Below are 24,164 nucleotides of genomic sequence, written 5' to 3'. Positions count from 1 at the left end.
GGAAACTAGATATTCCTCCTGTGTTAAACTCACAGAAGACCCTCTTCTTGACCCCCATTTACTCTCTACCCGCTATCCTATTTGTTTCCTTTGCAGCATCAGTAGGATCTTCTTGCTGCTAATTCCTTTGTCTTCATTTATGTAACTAAGAGTCATGTGAGCCTTTGTTTCCTTCCACCTTCTTGACTGATCTTTTAGCTTGTTCCTCCCTTGGAGCTTTGGCACAGGGGCTATTTATTGTGTCATGTCTCCCCATGGATATCACCTCCATCAAGTCTTCTTAGATGTCTTCTCTTGCGATGTGATCAGTGGATTTAATATTGCTCCCCCAGATTACTGTTTTCCTTTGCCCTGAGCCACTGAGTACTTACTACCTTCCTGTTACATGGTATTGACTTTATGATACTGGTTTGGAACTAATCCTCCTTTATTTTCTGAAGCAATGTGAGGTTGGTGTGATTTGTTTGTTTGTTTGTTTAGATGATAGGCAGAGTTCATGATAGCACCATCCCAATGTAAAGTTTTCTTTGTAGGGAGGAATTTGATCATTCCATTTCTTTTAAAAATCTTCTTAAGAAAGATCTATTTACTTTTATGTGTATGAGTGTTTTGCCTGTATGTATGTATGCGTGCCATATGCATGCAATGTCCGTAGAGGCTAGAATAGGGCATCTGATCCCCTGGAATTGTAGTTACAGATGGTTGTTAGCTGCCATGTGGGTCCTGGGACCCAGTCTCGGTCCTCTGCAAGATCTGCCAGTGCTCTTAACCACTGAGCCATCTCTCCAGCCCCATGTTCAGTTTCTAAAATAGGTGTAGAGGGTGGGCAATTGCTAGTACCAATGGTGGTTTTGTGTGTGTTCATTTGCTTAAGATTTTTCATTTCCTCTTGTGTCAAATGTGGTAAGTTGCTTTTACTTTTCCCAAGGAATTTAACCTTTTCATTTATGTTTTAAAATTTGTTGACACAAATGCATCTATAACACTTTTATTACCTTTTTAATATCAATGGACCAGGAGAAGAACAGCAGAACAAAATTAATAAAATAAAATGCTGGCCCATTCTTTGAAAAAAATGGATTGAAATGAATAAACTTTCAGCCAGACAGTGAATGAAAGTAAAGAGGAAACATACTAATCATAACGCATTCTTAAAACCATCAGATTGGCTTCCTTAATTTTCTTTTGTGTGTTTTCATTTTTACAGATTTACATTCTTTATTTCTCTGTATACATTAGATCAGCATCGCTGTTTTTAAAGCTTTTTAAATTGAATCATTAGGTCACTGATTTTTTTTTTTTAACCTCTAAGTATACTGCTTTAGTTACATCCCAGAGTTTGACAATATATTTCATTCTTGTTTAATTTAAAGTATTTTCTAATTTTCCTTGTAATTCCTTTGATCCATTAATCACTTTGAAGTATGTTGTTCAATTTCTAAAACATTTCACCTCCTTTAGATTGTTATTGGTTTTAATTTGATTTTCTGTGGTCAGCGAATATATGCTGTATGTTTTCAGTTCCTTTGAATTTATTGAGAGTTGGGGTTCATGCCTGCCCATTATACAATCCAACTTGCTAAATATACCAAGTGAACATCAGCAAAATGATTGAAGTTGTCAGCATCTTTATATGTACACAGAATTAGAAGGTGATTGTTGGCACTGTTCTAATCATCCATGTTGAACTACTTTTTATTTTGTCTAATTTTATCATTTGCTGAAAATGTTACTAAAAACCCTCCTTTATAAATGGTAGAATTCTGTTTTGTTTTGTTTTTTTACCTTTAATTCTGTTTATTTCTGCCTGTTAATAAGGTTTCATTACTGGCCCATACACAATGAAGGTTAGCATGCCTTCTAGTATTGATTTTATTTTTAAGATTTTATTCATATTTTATGTGTATGAGTGTTTTGCCTGCATGAATGTAAGTACACCATGTGTGTGCTTGGTGTCCTCCAGGGGCCAGAGGATGTCAGAGCCCCAGGACCTGGAGTTATAGCTGGCTGTTAGCCGCTATGTGGGTGCTCCTTTGGAAGAACAGAAAGTGCTCCTAACCATTGACCCATTTTTGCTCCTAACCATTGACTCCCCTCTCCAGTTCCTCGCGTCCTCTTTGTAATTTTTTTTTTTTTTTTTTTGCCTTTTCGAGACAAGGTCTCCCTGTAGCCCCAGCTGTCCTGGAACTCACTGTGTAGACCAGGCTGGCCTTGAACTCACAGAGATGCACCTGCCTCTGCCTCCCAAGTGCTGGGATTAAAGGCATGCACCACCATGCCTGATTTGTGACTTTTAACTTTAATTTTTTGTGTGTGTAGTGCTAGAGATTGAACCCCAAGGCCTTATATATGCTAGAAAAGCACTTTGCCATTGAAATTAGTCACACCATTAATTGTCTTGACATGTTAAAAAAGAAAACAAAGCCATGCAAGTTGCATCTTTTCTCCCCCTTTTAAATTGAATTTTGAAAATTTCCTACAATATAGTTTGATCATATTTAGATCCCCCTCTCCTATCTGCACTCCACCTTCCTACCCCCCCGCCACACACACACACCAACAATTTGCATCATGATATTGTAAAAACTTTGTGCGTTCTGTTATATTCTTCTGTGGAGTATTTTCATTTGTTTCTTTAACAGGCAGTGGACTTTATGGGACTCCAACTTAATCTGTCTCTTGGACAGCAGTTTACATTTCAGCTCAGTTTATCCACAGATAAAGATAAGTGCCTAGATATAGTTCTGACCCCAAGGGTGTTTCAGCACACTTTTTATGACTTAAATACGTTCTGGTAACACATGTCTTCGTTTTCTAAATTACCATTTGATAAATAGAATTTTTCCTGAAAGATCTCGTTCCACTAAATATCATTTACTGAAGCATACCGAAAAAGAAACGTACTTGTTTTATAAGCAAAGGATATTTAGCTGGTATTAATGTGTCAAATTATTCTTTCAGTCAAGTATAAACTCAGGGCCAAGACATGAAAGAAGCATCAAAGTAGTAAAATGGATTCCACCTGCATGGAGGATATGGCGCGAGATGTTGACTTCACAAAATTAAATCTGTTTCACAGGAAGGTGCTCAACCTGCAGCCTTCCCACAGCAGATGACTCTTCTTTGAAGACACTAAGCGTGGAGAGGCAGTCTTAGAGCACTCCCCTTACTAAATCGTCAGTCCTCACTAGTGTCGTGTTGTAAAGCTTTTCAGCTGGAAGGAACCAGAGACCCTGGAGACAAGTCCAGAAAGCCTAGGAACCTTCATTGTGCCTTTGGACAGCCCCAGTAGGAGTGGCTTTCAGATGGAGAGCTAAAGCCTCTTACTGTTTGCTGTAGAAGACTCAAGGTCCAGGTAGAACTCTGGTCTGGTGTTTGATAGACTGTTTTCAGTGTCTATAAAATAAAGATAGGTTGAAAGGTTGCTTAAGAGACAGTGGTTGGCATGCAGTGAGCATTCATTATTTTGTGGTCTGCTTCCAGAATATTAAAAAGTGATAATTGTCAGCATAAAGGCAAACCAAGGAGAAGATAACTTACTCTGTGATGTAAGCTCTCTTGGGTGAGGCCTAGAAGGAAAGGTCTGTAAAAAGAGAATTTTCCCAAAAGAAAATAACCACAGAAAGGAAGGCCCTGGGAGGGTCTTGTGGAAGTCTTAAATAGAAGTCATACTGACTGAGAATGTGAAACTGGACTTGGGATTTATGTTAATTTTTTTCGTTTCTATTTTTTATTTCTGTTCCTACAAACACTCCACACCGTAAGAAAGTTTGGTTATGTTGTTAAAATGTGTACTGGAGTATAAGAAGAAAAGAAACAGAGAGGAAGGCTAGGGTTAGGGATGTAGCTCACCTGTTAGAATGTTTGGTTATGTTCTTAAACTGTGCACTGGACACAAAGAAAAGCAAGAAGATGAAGTGCAGGGCTGCAGATGTAGCTTAGTTCCTATACTGCTTGCCTCCACGAAGCCCTGGATTAGATTCCAAGCATTACCATAAATGGGGCATGGTGGGTATGCCTATAATCCCAGCACTCAGGACGTAAAGAGGATGATTAGAAATTCAAGGTCCTCCTTTGCCACATAGCAAGTGTGAGGCCAAACTGGAATACATGAGGCCCTGTCTCAAAAGAGAAGAATGAAGCCCTAGACATTGTCTTTGGAGTCTGGCATCCAGAGCAGGACACTAGGCAGACATTTAATAAATGTTGGTTGAAAATTGACTAGAGATAACTCTTGCAGCTCAATATTCCTATTTCCAGAATGTGGCAGCCTGCAGGTTCTCATTTTGTTAACGATTACCCAGTGAAATCTGCTCAAGGCTCAGACTTGTCCAGACTGGAGGAATCCCAGAGGTGGATAGGCAGATTCCAGGCTTTCTTTGCCCCAACCTTCCCCATTTGTCCCCAGAGGATTTGTTCAGGCAGAATCCTGGTTTAGTTCACTCCCTTGCCCAGATCCAACTTGGCTCTGTGTCTATTATAAGTGTTCACTAGAAGTTTGTTGAATTAGTTAATGAAATGCACTAAATCTGTAGGAAGTCAAAAGAAAGGTTGAGAGGTGCTATAAAACCACACAGATGGGGCATTTACAATGAATCAACCCAAAGACCAAAGCAAACACGGCTTTTCTGCCCAACCTGAACCCCAGCAAGTCTTACTGGTTGACAGTATTTCGATTTCCTGATTGGATATCAGTCTAAGGTTTTAACTCTTACTATTCTAAGTCTGACTCTTCAGAAAAGAAGTTAATCTTTTCATCTTAGAAACTCTCACCTTAGACTAGACATATCAAATCCCTGGGTATTTTGTGAGAAAGCCAGGATGGTAATCCGTTATTTTGGAAAGGTAGTCTGAGAAGTAATAGTTGTAGATATTTTTATTTCTTGCTGATTTTATGTGTGCTTCCATATTTTATTATCTTTTTAGGGCATGGTAAGAAGAGCAGGTGTTACTATTTATCTCATTTCTCTTTAAAGGATGTCTCAGAGAATTAATAATTACAAAAGGCTCAAGGCCTTATAGAAATAGCGAGTAGAAGAGCCGGGTGTGTGTGTGTGTGTGTGTGTGTGTGTGTGTGTGTGTATAGCTATGTGACTTGTGGGAGTCATTTTTTTTTCCATCTACTCTGTGGAGTCTAAGGATTGAACTCAGATCATCAGGCTTGGTAGCAAGAACCTTTACTCACTGAGCCATCTTTCTTACCCTGGAGCCAGGATTTAAAAATCCCAGTTTCATGTTTCCTTTGCTTATATTGTACTGGCTATGGTAATAATGAGCATCATTTATTGAATAAATTAACTAAGTGCTGAAGTTTTCTCACCTAGCGACTTACATCGCTTGCTCCCTTGCATATGTAGTCTTAGCTCAAATGCTGCCTCTTATTGAGAGGTGTCACCACACACTTAGGAATTCTGCTCATTGTATCTCTCTTCTTACCTCCCTTTTTGCTTTATCTCCTTACAAACTGTCACTTAGGACTTATATCCATGTTTATATTTTTCATTATCTACTTTCTTATGAGGGCAGGGAATTTTATTCTTTGATAACCCCTCCATACTGTTAAAGACACTTTTCTGTAATATATGCTATATGCTCAGAAATATTTGCTGTATGGGTTGATAATTCTCAAGAACAACTGTATGAAGCTTAGAGGTAAAGAAAAGTATGCATAAAGAAAGTTCCTGTCCAAAGTTACCCAACTAAGAGAGTAGAGAATTCAATCTCAAGTTTGTGTGCATTTAGATTGAATGATCCCTTACAGTCTCAGATTTCTGTTCCTGAAGTCTGGGGGAAGCACTGTAGACACTGTTGAAGTGTAAAGCCCAGCTTCTGTCCTACCCCCTTCCTTTCTCCAGAAATTTACTTATTCTCTATAGTAGAATTTATAATGAGTTTTATTTTTAAAATAATCTAACCATTTAAGAAAAAACGAAAGGTTTATGAACAATTACACAATGCTAAATCAAAATTTAGCAAAATTAAATCTATCATCTATCTATCTATCTATCTATCTATCTATCTATCTATCATCTATCATTTATCTATCTGTCTATCTAATCGCTAGGTATCTAGCTATCTAGATTGCTGTTGTGACCTCTGAACTATATCACCAACCCCCCTTTAAAAAATAGTTTTTGTTGTTGTTTTACATCATTATTTTTATATTATTTGTTAATTTTGTATATGAAGGACCATGTGGGTCCCAGGGATTGAACTCAGGCCATCAGCCTAGGCAGCAGGCACCTTAACCCACTAAACCATCTCACCGAACCCTCAGCACTCTTTTTACTTTTTGTTTTGAGACAAGGTCTCCTTAAGTTGTCCAGGCAGGCCTTGAACTTGCCACCCTCCTTCCTTCCCAAGTAGCTGGGATTAGATCAGGCTGGGTTCAATTTGTTTTCTAAATAATGTTTAAAAAAAAAAATGTGATCAGGAGGCTGTCCTTAAAGTTTGGGTAAGGTTGTTTTTTGTTTTTGTGTTTGTTTGTTTGTTTTTAAGGAAAATTATTTATTTTAATCTTAAATTTTTTTTTTTTACATTTATTTATTGGGGCAATGGGATTTTGGTCTTGGAGGAGTCCATTCTCTCCTTCCACCATGTGGGTTCTAAGGTTTGGCAGCAAGCGCCCTTACTCACTGAGCTATCTTGCCAGCCTTGGATGAAGCATTTTTATTATAGGGAAAAAATTGTATTTGTTACCTCCACTAAAAACAAAAATTGTTCCTTCTAGAAGTTAAGCTCCTGAGTCAAGGAACTGCATCAGAATTGTTCACTATCTAGTGTTTTAAAGATACAGAAGGATAGACAGCTAGTCTAGACTGAGCTCAGTGAGGAGGCAGATGCTGGGCATGCCTCTGGAATGTGGTAGGCAGGTGAGGAGGGAATTCAGCAAATGTCTGTTGAGGAGGACTTATTACACGCTGGCATTCAAAGAGGAGAAATAAAAAGCTTATTCCAAGGACCTTGTTTAATCACAGGAGACATTTGATCACGTGTTTGATAGATCTTGCTAATCTAGATAGTGACACCCTAGGAGATAGAAAGGCTGTCTCTGAGAAAATCATTTTTCTAGACTTCTAATAAAGGGAAAATGTATGGAATAATTCATACACAGTTAATTATGAAGTGTTGGAAAAGATTTTTTATTCAGCATGGTAGCTTGTGTTCATAACAAATACTACTTCATTTGAGTTATTAAAGTTTTACATGGTCTTGTGGTACATACACACACACACACACACACACACACACACACACATATTTATTTGATTCTTCCATATTAGAGTTCAGGGACTTAATTAAGACTGAAACCCTAAGTAATTTCCCAAAGTCAAACTTGAGTTAGGTGATAGAAACGGGATTTCAGCCAGAGTGGTCTGCTGCTAAAACCCACAAATGTAAACCCTTTCGGAGTTGCTTTGCGTGCAAATTTCTCGATATGTTTTCCATTTTTAAAAGAAAGATAGTTTATTCTCTCCTGAGGGTCTCACCCATCAAGTACTGTAAGATAAATAACATGTCTAAACATTGTAAGTACTGTGATGAAACTTAGCTGCGAAATGAGGGAAAGATGAAGCTTAAATGCTCAGTTGACAAGGGTAAAACAATGGTGGCGGGTGCCTTCCAATCCCGATAGCCACGGCCTTTTAGCGCTCATAAATCACAAGGCTATACTGGAGCCTTATGAAGAACTGATAGATTACTAATGGGTTGTTCTGCAGGAACATAAACAAGATATAAAAATGAAGGAAGTCCTTGATGACACTGTTGCCTTTCTTAACAATTCATCATTTATTCCATTATTAACATAACCTTAAGACAGTCGATTATAATTTCTGTCATTGTGGAATTTCTATTGGACTATTGGGAATCTCATTTTGTTTTAAAATAAATATCCTTTAAATAACAACTTTGAATTAATTGGGTGAGTGAAAACCTGCAGCTGTTGGCCTCAGCAGGCAGGATTAAAGTATAATGGAGCATGTGTCCTTTCTGTCACATGCCAAGGTGTGGAGATGGATTGACGTTCTTAGCATGTACCTGTGATTGGCAAAGTTAGAGTTTCCTTGGAGGATTAGGCAGCCTGTTGATATTGCTCAAGACTCCCAGAGTGCTTTCCTGTATTCGGGTCTGTCAGTAATCAAAGACACTTCGGGTACTGCTCATCTAGCTCTTGGGTGAACAAGGCATCAGAGAAGGCACCCCTCCAGCTCTCTGTGTCACATGTAAGAACTGACTACTGGGAATTGGAAGCTTTTAGCAATCTTATTTATGCTTTAAGGAAAATACATTTGAAGCCTATGTCCCATATCCTTGTAATATGTTTGGAAGTTAAAATATGTACAGTTGCATGTGTGAAAGCTTAAATTCCTGTCCTAAATATAGACCAGCCGACCTCAGAGGTACATACTGTACATTAGCCAGTGTATGTGTCTGGTGTTGAGATAGCTGAGATAATCCTGTTTATATACACTCAGATGCACATGTGTACTCATTCCTTTTATATAATGTATTTTCTGAGACATTAAAAAAGCAGTGTGTAAATATGTGCATACAGTATGTACATGTTGTTTACATATATGAGTAGTATTCTGTGTACATGTTTATACTCTTTATGTGCACAGTATTTACTGTTACATTTACATACATTCTCTTAGGTGGCTGCTGCTGGGGATGGAACCCAGAGCCTCACTCATGCTAAGCATGTTTCACAACTGAACCGTGCCCTTCCCCACACCATGCATGTACCACGTGTACCAGCTATAGGAAACATGTTCTTCATGAACACCACCACACACATGATTTAAGACCTGAAAATTCTAGTTTCAGATGGAGGGAGGGTGTTTTTTTGCCAGAATCCAAAGTAGTGTACCTCCTGTTTACATAATTCTCTTGCTTTGTGTTCTCACTCCCTGCAAGGAAGTAAATGAAGGGGCTTGTACTCTTGCCCTAGCCGGACCTAGAGTTGGTGTTTGCAGGCAGCAGAGCTGGAGAAAGCAGGCTGCCACCAGGACAGAGGTGGGTGGGGCCTTTGGGTTAGTGCTGGAAAAAGATGCTTAAGTCCCAACTCCAGTCCATTGTGTCTCTCCTGGCTCCATCCACAACTTCAGCTTTTCACAGAACACTAATCCACATGTATGCAGATACCTTCCTCCTTGAGATAAAGATGACCCCAGGCTTTGTGCTTAATCAAAACTACATTTAACTAGAAAGTAATAGATTGAGTCTGTGTCTTCGTTCCAAAAGCCATGGCGACTTTGTCCTGAGAAATGAATATTATATTAAAACAGAAAACAAGCCCATTTTATACACAATTCTAGCATCCCAAGGTTGAACTAGTATTTGGGAAATGATGATGATCTCCAACAGTTCCCCCAGCCTCCACCCCTAACTCCACCCTTCACCGCAAACTGTTGTCTCTGCTAGAAAAACAATTCCATTTGCTACCCCAGACTACTTCTCCCTATAGGAAAATAGAATAGCTTTAAATCGTCAGGTTCATGCATAAACAAATGCAGAACAAATGGTGAGTGACTTGAACAAGGACTGTTCTGCCCCTAATATAGTCCTTGATACAATAGGAAATATTTTGGAAATGATGTGTGGGAATTAATTACTGTTGATATCACAAACCACTAAGTTGACTAAATGCTTTCAAACTTTGGACTCATGAAATAAGATCCATAGTTTATTTTGCTATCAAAAGACTTGGGCAGGCAAGGATCATGTGGAAAGAGCTGTTCCTCATTGCCATTAAGTGTTCCCTAAGTGACCTTCAGCATTTTTCTCTGTTGCAGAGTGCATGCTTGGTGCATCTGCAAAGTGGCCAGAAGTGTCACTGTCATTTCTACTGACATCATATTGGTCCACTATACCTCAGTCTCCAAGGTGTGAGCAGTAAATCCTCTGTACATAAGAAAAGAGACAATAGACACACCCTGTTCTTAGGTTTCCAGTCCACACTGTCATCAACTGTTATGAGAAAACCTTCATAAATCCACCTGTGAGCTCCAGTGATATAGATGTAGTTGGCAAGAGAACACGTAGATGGGGAGAATAAAATTGTGTGGTTCAGGCAAATATCCTCATTCCTCTGGTTTGGAATCCACACGGGAAACATTTCTTTTTATTGTTGATTCTAGCAAGTCTTAATAGGCAGTGTGTTTCCCACCAGCAGTCAAGGGTTTTTACCTCATCTAAGAGGTGGTACGTGTTTGAAGGGAGCGTTTGATGGGAGTACTATTGTCTTAACTGTCCTGATCTTAGGACCATCTTCCTGGGACTTAGATGTAGTAGATTCTTGGACAGTGCATGAGTGAGGGAATGTCCACAGGCTCTTGTTTCCATGCCAGTGTCGTCTTTCCCCTCCATTGCTGAGCTAATGGACACTGGCTGACCAGTGTTTGATCAGTGTATGCTCAAGTCAGAGAAGAGCCTTAAAATGCACTAGGACAGGCTTCATCCTTGTTTTTATTGGTAAATATTTTCTATCCCTGAAGTACTGCAGGCTCTAGCCTAGGTTACAAGACTGGTTCATGACCTGATCTTTGCATTGGGTGTGGAGAAGGACTTCTGGGCTGGGGTCCAATTTCAGGTTCTCACAATACTCCCAACCTCTGGACCCCTACTTCCTCTAGTGGCCCTCCTTTACTTAGAATGCATCTGTATTCATCTCATTAGACGAACTCTGAAGCTAAGTAATTTTTGACTTCCAAGAGTCCTGAGCAATTGTAATGACAGCTATCTAAATCCAAATCTTTTCAAACATCCTCCAACTAGTAAAAAGAACAACTAAAATCACAACACCCCCACTTTTGTTTTACTAGAAAAAAGCGTTATAATTTCAACAAGAGATATAAGCATACTTGTAACAAGAGATATAAGCATAAACTCCAGCCTGGCTAACTTTTGAAACCCTTCCACAACCGTTCATACTGAACAAAGAATGCTTTTTAATGTATAAGAAAGAATAAAGGAGAACCGAGCTAAAGTCACTCCCAGAAAGAGAAAGCTCAAAGAATCCTTATAATGATGATGGTCACAGATTATTAACCATTGAATACAATAAGAATCCATGCAAATCTAAATAAATTTTAAAAACTAAGTAAAAGGTGGAGAGGAATTTATTCTTTTTAGTAGAATGCCAAGTAATAAATAGGAGAGGACTAGCAGTCAGAAAACCCCCACTGCCATTGTTAAAATGCCATCATTGTAACAGAAATTGATCTAAGCGAAAATTATCGATGAATGCGCAAAAGAGTAGGAGAAACATTGGGGAATAAAAATGTTTGCAGAGCAGGGCTGGAGCAATGGCTCAGTGGTTAAGAGCACTGGCTGCTCTTGTAGAGGAACTGGGTTTGATTCCCAGCATGCCGCATGGCGGTAACAACTGTCTGTAACTCCAGTTCCAGGGAATCCAATGCCCTCCTGACATCCGGGCATTGCACGACACAGGTGCACTTACACACATGCAGCAATGCGCTCATACACATAAAATTAAAATATTAAAATATTTTAAGATTTGCATAGCTACTAAATTCCTTCTACAAATCCCTTGCTAATTACTAAGGAGAAAATGGAAACTTTATAATTGAGAAAACTAACAGCTTAGCAAAATGGTCACAACGCATATTACCAACGGGACGAAGTAGGTTCATGTGTTCATGCTTCCTGATGTGCTGAGAACACAACTCCAATCCGTTTTCTGATCTCAAGTGTTTGACTTGAATTTAATAAGCAAAGACATCAAACAAACCCAAACCGAAGAACATTCTTACAAAACACCCAGTACTCTTCATGACTGGCATATCTATGAGAAGACTGGTTCTGAATTGAAGGAGAATTAAGGGCATGACAGCTAAACTTGAGTCTTACTCTTGAATAATGTTAGGTCAAGGAAAACACACAACTATGCATGTCCTTATTTGTATAAATGCTAAAGTATGGGTTCTAGACAAAGCAATGCTACAACAATTATTGAATCTGGCTACTATTTTACTATTCCTACAATTTCTCTGACTTTGAAATTACATCACACCTTTAATCCCAGCACTTGAGAGGCAAAGGCAGAGGCAGACAGATCTCTCTGAGATTGAAGACAGCCTGGTCTACCTAGTGAATTCCAAGCCAGTTGAGGCTACAGGGAGACCCTGTTTCAATAAATAAATGAATAAATATTCTCATGCTACTATATTAAGAATAAATATTCGGATCATTTTCTTCCTTTTAAGAAAATGTTAATCTCTGAAGTTGAATAAGTAGAAACAAAAACTTGCTAGGCTTTCCTACAGATAGTTAGCAAAGTATATTTATGAGCTGGGTATGATGGTGCATGCCTTTAATCCCAGCACACAAACTACAGGTGAATAAGTCAATATTTTGTTTTGAAGCCAAATTAGTTTATATATGTACTCAATGGGAAATAGGCTGTCACCGCGGTTATTATCAGGATCCTTTGAACATTCTCTTTCTAGAGGTGATTTTTCTGTTGCTGTGATAAAACACCATGACCAAAGTGACTTGTAGAAAGAAGAGTTTTTTTGGCTTATGGTTCCAAAGGGTTATGAGTCCATCGTGGCAGGGAGGCTTGGGGAAGTGGGGCCAGGGCAAGGACTCTGAGTGAGCAAATCCTCAGGCATTCTCTGGAAGCAGAGAGAGAAACTGGACACAGGGGAGGCTATAAACTCTCATTGCCCTTCCCCTCCCCCACAACCATGACATGCTTCCTCCAGCAAAGCCACCTCCCCTAGGGATTCCACAATCCTCGCAAACAGTGCCACCAACTGACCTTGAATGTTCAAATTATTGAGCTTATGGGAAACATTTCTCATTCAAACCACCACAGTTATTATCAGGATTCTCTGAGCTTTCTATTTCTAGGGATGATTTTAGAAAGATTCTCCTTTAATCTTTTTTTAAAAGATATTTTATTTATTATTTTTATTTTATGGGTATGGGTATATTGCCTGCATATATGTAAGTGCACCCATGTCATGCAGTGCCATTGGAAGTCAGAAGAGGGTGTCAGATTCCCTGGAACTGGAGTTACAGACAGTTGTTAGCTGCCATGTGGGTGCTGGGATTCGAACCTAGGTCCTCTGTAAGAGCAGTCAGTGCTCTTAACCACAAACCCATCTCTCTAGTCCTTTTTTTTAATTGAATTTTTGTGATTTTCATACAATATAATTTGATGGTATTTAGATCCCCTCCACTAGCGACACCTCTCCTTATTGTCCCCCACCCAATTTAATGTACTCATATACATATATATATATATATATATATATATGCACACCTATATATAGGCCTACAGTTTCTAGTTTGTGTCCCCAAATATCGTTCAGTTTGCATCAATCTCAGCTTTTTATATAGGTCATGTAACTGAATGTGGGGGTTGTAAAAAATTTGGCAGTAATAAAAAGTTTCTGAATATACACTGACCTAAAATTCATTCAAAATCAAACATGGAATGATTGCAAGATATTTCTGGCAGTGCTCGCCTGCAACGCTTCATGCAAATTCCTTGCAGCCTTGGTTCTGAACATATGACAGGTGTGCTCTGTACTGTATGTGCTGTCATGCCATACTGTGCAAATGAATGTTACCTAAAACTTCAGCTCAGACTCGACTGTTGTGTGCAATGAATTGCAGTGATTTTACTATACATACAGTTTCTGCTCTTATAGAAATACGTTTTCATTATGGAAAACAAAGACTTAATATTTTCCTATATTTGTTCCTCAGTATGCAAATATCAAATTAATTTACTTTGCACTGTATTGTGCTAGAATGGTTAATTTTTAAAATTGCTGTTCAAGAGCTGAGAGATAGTTGTGCAAGCACAAGGACCAGAGTTTGAATCCCTGGTACTTAAAAAATCTGGGCATTGTTGTGTGTGCCTGTAACCCCAGCACTTCAGAGAATAAGAGACAGCAGGATCCTGGGGAGCTCACTGGCCGGCCAGCCTAGCTAAAAGGGCTGCAAGTTCAGTGAAAGAATCTGTCTCAAGGAAACAAGGCAGAGAATGATAGTGCAGGACCTGATGTCTTCCTCTGGCTTCTGCTGGTGTATGCACACACACCAGGAGGGAGGGAGGGGGGGAGGGGGGGAGGAAATAAATTTGTTTGAGTTGTTGACTTGAGTTTCATAAAAGATTATTAGATATGTTTTTTATCTTGGGGTCAGGACAGAATTTCCAGCTTCTGAAATGGTTCCAAACGTACTCCCACTATTTTATACTTTGTATTTATGTGAAGTGGCACCTTAGCACTGATAATTATAGAATCAAAATAGCAATCAACTCTGAGACATGTTGGTTGTTCTGCATGCTGCAGTATTAAAGATACAGTGAAGATTTAGCTTCTTATATAAAAATAAGCACATCTGTCTCATCAGATGAGACACAAATTTGCTTTAGTAAATGATAAAATTGTATTATACCAAAGACTTGTTTTAAAATAAAATGATTATTTGTTACCAGTCACTATTTGATTTGTAGACCTGTGTTCTATAACTTTATACCTGGGGTAGCATAAAAATTTATTGGGCAGAAATGAGTATCAAGTGAAAAAAGTTTAAGAACCCATGCTCTAACTAAGTAAGTCCACTTTCTAATGAGGATGAAAAGATTGGGTTCGCACGTGCATGTCTTTTCTGAAGTTGGACATGTCTTTCACAAGCCTACGTCTTTCTCCCTTTCTTCTGTGATTAATATCCTTTAAAAACTTATCCCAGAAGTGTGAAGAGAAATGTAAGTGATTCTTCAGTATGTCATGGCTCCTGCGTCCTGCTTCCCCAGGTCTCAACCTCCAGTTCTTTTTACAGTCAGGATGAGGCTGAGCGTCATTGAAGAAGCAGGACGTAAACCTTCAAGGCCTTCACTTGCCTTCTTGAAATTTAAATGAGCCCGGAGGCTCCTATTACAGAGTGAAGTGGGCCACAGCCTGCCTTTCTCATTGTTTTCTTTGTTGTGATCTGGCTGTTAAGGCTAGAGTGGGGTGAACAGCAGGGTAAGAGCCCATTGAGCCCTTGGGTTGATAACCTTGGCTTTCAGGAGGCTTGGGTGTACATTGCCACGGCTCCCTTGAAAACCTACCACAGACTGCCGTCCACACTAAACCCATCATAACCTTTCCAGTAACTCTGTGCTGTGCTCAAGAGAGAAGCTGCTGAGCTCGACTTTTGCCAGGGCTCAGCCTCCTCTGGTTCACTGGCATGTCAGCACTTGCCTTCTGTTTTTTCCATTGTACTCCACCCAGCACAGCCCAAGGGCCCCACCCCTCATAGGATCTGGGTATGTGACCCGGGAGCCCAGACAGCCTTGCACATAAATCTTCCTAGTCCACCTGCAGATCATCTGTCATCAGCTGCCCTGTTTCTTCCTTGGTTGGGCTATTCGCACACAATTCTGAGGCCTCTGTGGGCCACTGGAAAGGGAGACTGACCCTGTTTTATCTTGACATCTTAATCTGTCTTGCTCTATATGGCCACCCCCTGTGGCCAGGTTCTACTCAGATGGGTAATTTCATGAGGCCCAAAGTAATGGGGGATAAGTTGCCATGCCGTGACTGCAGCTATGTCTTAGTCCATAATCTGCTGCTATAGCAGACAACCACAGGCTGGGTCCTTTTATAAGCAATGGGCTCCAGTTCTACAACCTGGGAAGTCCAAGATCAGGTCAGTGGCTTCTGGAAAAGACCTTAATATGGAGATATGGTATTATTACATGGATAGATGACCAAAAAAAAATAATAATAATCATGTGTAAGTTAGCAAAGAGAAAAGCCACTGAGTTCATTATTATTAACAGGAACCTACTCTCCCAACAGCGTCAGTCCAGTCCTGAAGACAGATCCCTCATGGCCTAATCACACACTACCCCCACCCCCATGCCGAATATTGATCCCTGGACCTTATGAGTGTTAGAAAGGTCCCACCCCTTAATACTGTTAAAATGGTAATTAAATTTTAACATAATTTTTGGAAGGGACAGTTCAACAGTAGCAGCGACTACCAGCAGCCACCAGGATACCTTTCTGGATGGGTGTCCCTTTTGGGGTGTCATGGACTGAATGTATATAACCCCCATCCCATGTTGAGTCTGTTGAACACCTCACCCCTGATGTGTAATATTAAGGGGTACGGGCTTTGGGAAGTGATTAGGTTTAGGTGATGTCATGGCAATCAAAGCCAGGGGGCAGGTTAATGTCTCTGTAAATAGAGATAGCTCTTTTCTGCCAAGTGAGCTTTTAAGAAGGTGGCCATCTGTAAACTGGGAAGAGGATGACCTCAATGGACACAGAATCTGCCAGCATCTTGATTGAGGAGTTCTTAGCCTACACAGAAAAAAAAAAGTGCTCCTTGATTAAGGGACCGGGTATGCAGTATTGTGTTACTACAGCCAAAACTGAGATTGTAAGGCTTTTTCCACCATAGTCTGTGCTACCTGGGAGGCTGTCAGGATAGGAAAGTAGGCAGGCTGTGAGCTTTCCAATCAGTTTAAGCCAGATGTAACCAGTATTCACTGGTTATTTGTCTTTGGAGTCAAGATTTCTCCAAAATGGCCAATTTTGTGAAGGCAAATGCTTATAGTAATTAGCACTGTTAAGTTGTTTCTGTGTGCTAGAATAAAATGCACAGGGCAGCCGTTCAAGAGTGTGGATTTGCTCTAAGTATTCTGGTTATTAGCTGAATGACCTTGGGCAAGCCAATCAACTGGAACCATCTATAAAAATAGCACATAGAGATTACCAAATGCTACTGTGAGGGTTAAGACACTAGGTACAGTCGTACATTGCACACAGCCCTGTGTACAGGAAGCAGTCAGATCTCATTATCATTGCTGTTATCATTTCACTGGGGAAATGGAGCCCTGAGGTGGTTAAAGGTCAACAGTATGAAGTAGGGTTTGAGTGGAGCAGCAGGTGAATCCTGGGAGATTTGGAAGGAGAGAACCTAATAAGACTTCAAAGAGGCCAGAGTTATGAAAAGGCAAGAATAGACAGAAGTCAGGTCATTTGGTCTGAGTAAATTTGTCTTTTTTTTTTTTGTTTTTTTTAATTTGAGGGAGTTTATAGCAGACAGGGAATTGAACAAGGGATTAGGAAAAATGGTCTGTTTCCTGCTGTTTCTTCGTTTGAGTTTGGGCAAGCCCTGAGCCTTGATTTCCTCGACTATAAAAATGACACAGAAAATGCCTGCTTTGCCGAGCCAGAGTTGCTGTAAGTTACAAAAGGGACAACTCACGTAAAATGCATTGAAAATGAAAGCATGCAGACAAAGCTAAAGTTATGACTCAATCCTGAAGTGAAGAAACACAGACTTAGGAAAATCCCTGGCTGTCTAAGACTGCGATTCTCTACCTTCCACACCACAGTGCCCCAGAATCCTTGGAGCTGGCAGAGCAGTAGCTCAGGCTTAACCTGTCCTAGCTTAGTTGGCTTTTTACCTTTCTCCAAGTGCAAAAAATGTTCATTAGGTCTTTATTCCGGTATATTAGATGATCCATTAAGTTCCCCCCAAACAATAACAACTACAATAATAACATAACGGCTGCAATAAGAAACAACAGCTGCTCCCATTTATCCAGCACTTCTTATATGTTTGACACTATTGATTAATTTACAGACTTTATCCTTCTCGAGCAGGCATTTTTCTCAGTTTAGAGGTAATTAAAGCCCAATATGTTGGCACATGCCTGTAATCTCAGCACTTGGGAGGCAGAGGCAGGAGGATATCTATAAGTCTGAGGCTAGCCTGGGTTATATAGCAAGTACCAAGCCATCAGAGCTACACAGCAAGACACTATTTTGAATAAGTAAGATAAAGGGAGATAGGAGATAGCTCAGTTGGTAAAGTGCTTACTTGCAAGTATGGGGACCTAAGTTTGATCCCCAGAACCAGCCTACATGAAAATGCCCAGCATAGTGACACACACTTAGAATTCTAGTGCCAGAGAGGAAGAGACAGGCTGGCTGGTGAGAGACCCTGCCTCAAAAGAGGTGGACAGTGTTGCAAAGGATGACACCAAGTTTATCCTCTGGGAAACACATACACACACACACACACACACACACACACACACACACACACACACAAATAAAACAAATAATGGAGATAATTAAGTTGAGGCTTAAAGAAAACTTTTCTTGGTCTCCTTTAGCAAATGACAGAGTTGTATTTCATTCGTACTTCTCCCCAAAGCCCTTGGTACCATTTTACTGATAATCTAAGAAAAACATGTTTTTTCCCAGACCTTAAGTTAGGTTTCTCATGTAGAATTATCCACAAGGATGGGACAAATGAATAAAATGGTTACTGCTCTGGTAGTTGACTTCACTTTACAGCTCCATTGCTGAAAATCTTACTTCCTAATCACCACAACATGCTCTTTCTAGCCCAGAGACTGACTATAACAGTAGGGATGATCCTCTGTGCTTATCCTGGGCTTTGTACATTCCTTGTTTCTGTTGAACACAGGAGAAGCCCCCCTTTTAAAATTACTTATTTTAATTTTATGTGTATATATGTAAGTGCACCCACGTCATGCAGTGCCCAAGGAGGACAGAAGACAGAAGAGGGTCTCGGATCCCCTGGAACTGGAGTTATGGATGGTTGTTAGCCATCATGTGGGTGCTGGGATTCAAACCCCACTTTTCTGCAAGAGCAGCTAGTGTTCTTAATCACTGAGCCATCTCTCCAGCTCCAGAAAAAGCCTTTTAAGGAGATGTCATTCTAATTGTATTCATGAGAAAGCCAATTTTAAGGAAAGTCAAAGAACTTGCCCAAATTCTGAGCTTATAAGTAACAGAGCTGTGTGTCTCTTTGGCTTGGTCCAAACAGTACTGAAAAGGGGTAGAAGCTTTAGATCATTGCTTGCATTCTGTGGATGTTATGCCACAAGAAATCATGGGGTGTCGTCTACTTGAAGAATGTCGGAATAAGGCAATGTGAGGTACTTAAAAGTTGCTAGATATGTGTGTGTGGTTTATACTTAAAATTATTTCTATGTCACACATATTTACATAGCTAAATCCTGAAACTTTCTAGAAATAGAAAAGAAAATGAAAGATTTACTCTTGAGTAATAAGGCTGGAGTTGAAGGAAAGAGGGATCAGCCATTAAATTCTTACTGTGGTGCAAAGGTTTTTAAATGTCAAATGTTAAACTCTTCAACATTCAATACGAATTTTGCTATGAGTCTTCAGTCCCCTAGGGTGTGCTTCCTGTCTGTGCCTGTCAGCTTCATTGTTAGATATTTTAAATAAAGGTTTTCCTAACATTAAAACTCCTTCCGGCCCTTCCTCTTAAGAAGCAGACATAAATAAAGTGTGTACTGGGTCTTTACAGTTTTGTTTCTTTTACCTTTTTCTAACCATGTGCCCATCCCCCACTCCTTATCTTCAGAAGTGTAAAGCTAAGGTAAAAAGGGCTTTTTAAAAAGGGACTCTGGGGAAGTATGCAAATGACAGAAATGTCTATGAGAAAATTAAGGGAGAGGAAATTCAGCAAGAAAGAAATCCATTGATGTTGTGATGAAACGTTGTCGCTGGAGATGATGACAAATTAGAGTCGGTTCCCATGGGGACCACACACTACCTACTGATCATTTGACCCGTGGCTGGAAGTTGGCTAGCCTAAGAATTGACCCAAAAGATGACAAGATGGTTTTAGTCCCGTTGTCTCATCAGCATTCAGGAGCCCCTTAGGGGATGAAGGGAAGAGGGTAAAGAAGGATAAAAGATGAAAGCTGAGCTGTGGAAAGAAAAATGATTTTAATTACACTGAGGAGGATTGTGGGTCCACCTGTAGCTTTTTGTTGAGAATGTCCTTTGTTTTTTCCTGTCTGCAGAGAGATCATGATAGGATACTGTCCCAGCATCTGTGTGGCCTCTTGGAAGGCTCCATGGTGGCTAGCTTTTCCTCCAGTTTAACAGATACTTTCAGCCTTTAATCTCTCTGTCGGCTATCGTTCCTCTAAAAGATTCTGTTATACTTGCCCAGCAACCTGGGTTTGGTTAGCATGCTAAGAGGTTCTTTTAGAAAGGGGGGTGGGGAGGGGGAGAATGGGTTATTAGCTAGGGTTTCCATAGCAAGTTACCATTGCACTCCCTGCTGGAAAATAGAGACTTTTTAGAGCTTCATGCACTGGTCCAGAGAGACCTGTAAGCTCCATCTGCCTCAGTTTCTTCAATTAGATAGTAATAACTAGTATTTCCTTTTACTACTCTGTGATGGAGTTTATTAAGGTAAAACGCCTGAGGAAAATATTGAATTCTGAAACTCACCCCTTTGGGGAATGGAGCAATCCAGTGACTGTATTCTCTGTCCAAGTTATAAATTAAGTTGTTTAAAGTTGCTTGAGTCCTTAGAACACTTAATAAGTTGCTTTGATGCCACTTATACCATAGTTCAAATAGGCAGTATTAGCTAGGAATTGTTTACAGGGGTTTCATTATGTCATGTTTGGCCCTCTCCCTTTTTATGTGGGTATTTGATAAGTGAAATCATAGTTTAAAAAACCCAACTCTCTCTAGCTGGGCATGGTGGCACACACCTTTAATCCCAGCACTTGGGAGGCAGAGGCAGGTGGATCTCTGTGAGTTCGAGGCCAGCCTGGTCTCCATAGGGAATCCAGGGCAGCTGGGGCTACAGGGAGACCCTGTTTCAAAAAGACCAAAAAAAAAAAACCCCAAAAAACAAACAAACAAACAAAACAAACCCAACTCTCTTATTATAAAGTAATGTGATTGCATGGTGCATACTATGCTGCCAAAAATCTCATTGCACTTGTTAAAATGGATTGGAATAGAAATTGAGGTGGCTGGGTTTGTAGCTCAGTTGTATAGTGCTTGTTCAGCATGTGCAAAACCCTAGGTTCATTCCAGCACTCTGTACACCAGATGTGGTGGTGCACACCTGTCCCACCTCCTCCCAGCACTCCAGAGGTGAAAGTACAGTCAATGGGTGATTTTATTTTGCTCACTGACCAGAAGTTGAAGGTCATCCTCAGCAACATAGTGAGTTCCAGGCTAGTCTGGGCTACATGAGACCCTCTCTCCCAGAAAAAGAAAAGATATCGGAGATGGAGAGAGGAGGATGGGATTGAACTATAAAATGCAAAGAGAAACAGTGCCACATAGAAGTTAGAAATAAATTATCCAGAAAATTTTCCAAACTTTATTGGTGTAATTTTTAGGAAAAGTTAAGACCTTCAGTTCTTTGAGAATATTACTGGAAAAAAATTGTTTCGAAAACACAAATGAAGATATTCTGATTGCCTCTGTGTTCCCAGCCTGTAGGCTACTGGATTGTATGCACCTTATGACCCAAAGGAGATGATTAGTTCTCCTCTAGTGTGCTGTTAATGAATAGCTCTGCAAAACCAATTAGCCATAATTCTCTTAGTCATTTCATTTGGGTAACATTTTGTTTCAGGGGAAGAAAAACAATGCTGTTTTCCTTAGAGATCTGAAATTAAGCTGTGGTATTTGATAGGAACAATGGAGGAAAAGGCAGTATGCTTACCAATTTGCTGTCATTATTCCCACATGAAAGTAAATCATGATAAAGTGTTCTGTTCACAGCAGTTAAGAAAGACATTTGTCCATCTTAAAGGTGTAACAGACCACATGCAAGTGTATTTCTAACGACACATTTTGTTTTTTTTATGGGTGTCTACACTGTACCTCTCTAGAGAATTGCCATTCACACAAAGACGTGAATGGCATCTCCCAGAGTTGTACAGCAGAAGGCAGTGGGTATCACTTCCCTTCCTTCATGCACTCCCCATTCCCCATCTCTCTGTGAAAGCAGAATCACAAGTCACAAGTCAGAAAAAGCCTCTCCTTTTTTTTTCTTTTTTTTTCTTTCTCTCGCTCTCATTATTTTGCTTTCTTACAGTGCTTACTGTCGTGCTGGCAATAATATGTGCAGTCTGCATTTTCCTTTTTCCAGCCGGCACTTACAGATAAGCATTATTCCGTTTGAATTCAGACACAGGAGAGGTTTATAATATATCATCTGTTACAGGAGGAAGGTATACTGTCTTTGTTTTTTTGATTGCTGTCTTAGTTTCTCACCATAACATCAGGATATTTTGCAATTTTTGCTCCAGCCCACAAAGTAAAGATGATTTGGGTATAGTTTTTGTTATTTGAAGCTTATGATACAAATTAATTCATTTATTAGGAGAAGTAAAGTCAATGGGTGATTTATTTTTGCTCACTGTCATTCACAGCTAGCCAAGAAAATCCGTGAGAAGTTCAACCGTTACCTGGATGTGGTCAATCGGAACAAGCAAGTTGTAGAAGCATCCTATACAGCTCACCTGACATCCCCGCTGACTGCCATTCAGGACTGCTGCACTATCCCACCGTCCATGATGGAGTAAGACCTGAGCATTCTCTGCTTTTGTTTCTATACCAAGAACTGAATTGGTATCAAAATACCTGTGTTTGATTATTGCAAAGCATACAGTAATTTCCATTTATATAAAAGGCGAGCCCTTCATCTTTTCATAGATACAGAATGTTCAAAGAAGTCTGACTCGATGTTCTGTAGCCAGAAGATCCTTCCTATTTGCCTTTTGGTCATGGTGGAATTCGGGTTCAGAAGCATCAACTACTGCTGCAGGGCAAGTCTCCTAATCCTAGAAAATCGCAGACATTTTGTCAGGAGTCCACTGATTAGCCATGAATAAGACTCACACTTGCTTAATTTAAAGGAGTGCCTTTTATATTTGAAAGAGTAGCAAAAATCCCACTTCTTCCTCTAGACAGTGCTATTTTAAAATATATTTTATTTATTATTTTTATTTTTATGTGTATAAATGTATTGCCAGCATGTATGTAAGTGCACCCATGTCATGCAATGGCCTCAGAGGTCAGAAGAGGGCTTAGATCCCCTAGAACTGTAGTTGTAGATAGTTGTTAGCCACCATACGAGTGCTGGGAACTGACTGGGGTCCTCTGCAGGAGCAGCCAGTACTCTTAACCACTGAGTCATCTCTCCAGCCCATAGAAAGTACAATTTTTAAAATGCTTAAGCGAATGTGATTTTAGATAGTATTAAGACAAAGTTGGTATTCGGATGGTAAAGGATATTGTATTTATTAGCCTAATGATAGTCTACCTACAGGCTTATAGAATCATATAATACTGAAATTAAGGTGAAAACACACAAAAACTTAATTTTAGGTTTGCTTTGGTCTTTATTTAGCTGTGCAACCTTAATCTGGCTAATATGTATTTTTGTACTTGGATTATTATATGGATAATAATCTTTATATAAGTTTCTAGAGCTATTTAGAATAGGTAAAAGATGCTGATATGCTTTAAAAGTTTTATGAGTAATTAGTTAATGTTAGTTAGTGTATTATTTCCTCTCACAGCACAGTGAGTGCTCTTGAAGACTGGCTAAGGAACAGGTGTGATACCGAGTTTTGGTGGCTAAATGGTGCTACACTTCCACAGCCAGTTCTCACTTTCTGTGGATTTTTGATGGGCCTTGTAGGTAACAGGATCTCCAAATCATTGTATTTTTTTCATAAATCTTGATATTGAGATAGGTTTCCTCTGATTTACCTGTCTGTGGCCTGAAGACACTCATACTAGTTACTCTGCATACAAAAAGGAATGTGCACTCAAATACAAATCAAATTGCCTATAACAGTCCCACATCCATCCACACTGCAGTGGGTGAGCCACCCTGTCTTCATTTCTGGTGTGGGAAAAGAAATTAGTGCTTCACTAAGTGCTGCGAGCATTCAGTGAAATCAAATATGAAAACATTTTAGAAACAATAATGCTGTAAAAAAAATACTGGCTATAGTTTTTATATAATCCCAGATAATAGTCAGCATTTTATCTTTGTTATGAAATTTCACCATAGGAGCTTTCTTCTAACTGGAAAGCAGGAACAATGCATTTCACCAACCTATCACATGAGTAGCCAACGAAGCTCTAGCTGGGTTTTCAGGAGAGGGAGGAAAGACAGTCTAGTAAGAAGTCACTAGTGATCAAATTCATAGCCTTCTAGTGATGGATATAACTGGAGGAACACAGGAGAGCCCCAAACAAAAGTGCCTAAGTGCTGAGGTTAAAGAGCCTCTAGCTTAGAAGCCAGGACATCTTCATAAATTCCCACACAGAACTAGTGATCTTGAG

General features: G+C 39.7%; 1 protein-coding gene across 3 annotated transcripts in view; it reads left to right on the top strand.

The window, feature by feature from the left end:
- Cachd1 (cache domain containing 1) overlaps positions 1-24,164 on the top strand; it is a 229,200-nt gene that overhangs the window by 95,211 nt on the left and 109,825 nt on the right. For all 3 annotated transcript variants that reach the window (XM_008831067.2, XM_029562505.1, XM_029562506.1), the window contains exon 3: positions 22,238-22,386. In XM_008831067.2, the coding sequence (XP_008829289.2) occupies positions 22,238-22,386 (149 nt within the window). The remainder of the gene's footprint in view (positions 1-22,237; positions 22,387-24,164) is intronic.

This window comes from Nannospalax galili, unplaced genomic scaffold, assembly GCF_000622305.1.
Source record: "Nannospalax galili isolate Female #2095 unplaced genomic scaffold, S.galili_v1.0 scaffold553, whole genome shotgun sequence".
NCBI classification, from domain to species: Eukaryota; Metazoa; Chordata; class Mammalia; order Rodentia; family Spalacidae; genus Nannospalax; species Nannospalax galili.
The sequence above is the reverse complement of the archived record's forward strand: the minus strand, read 5'-3'. Positions and strand labels throughout refer to the sequence as shown.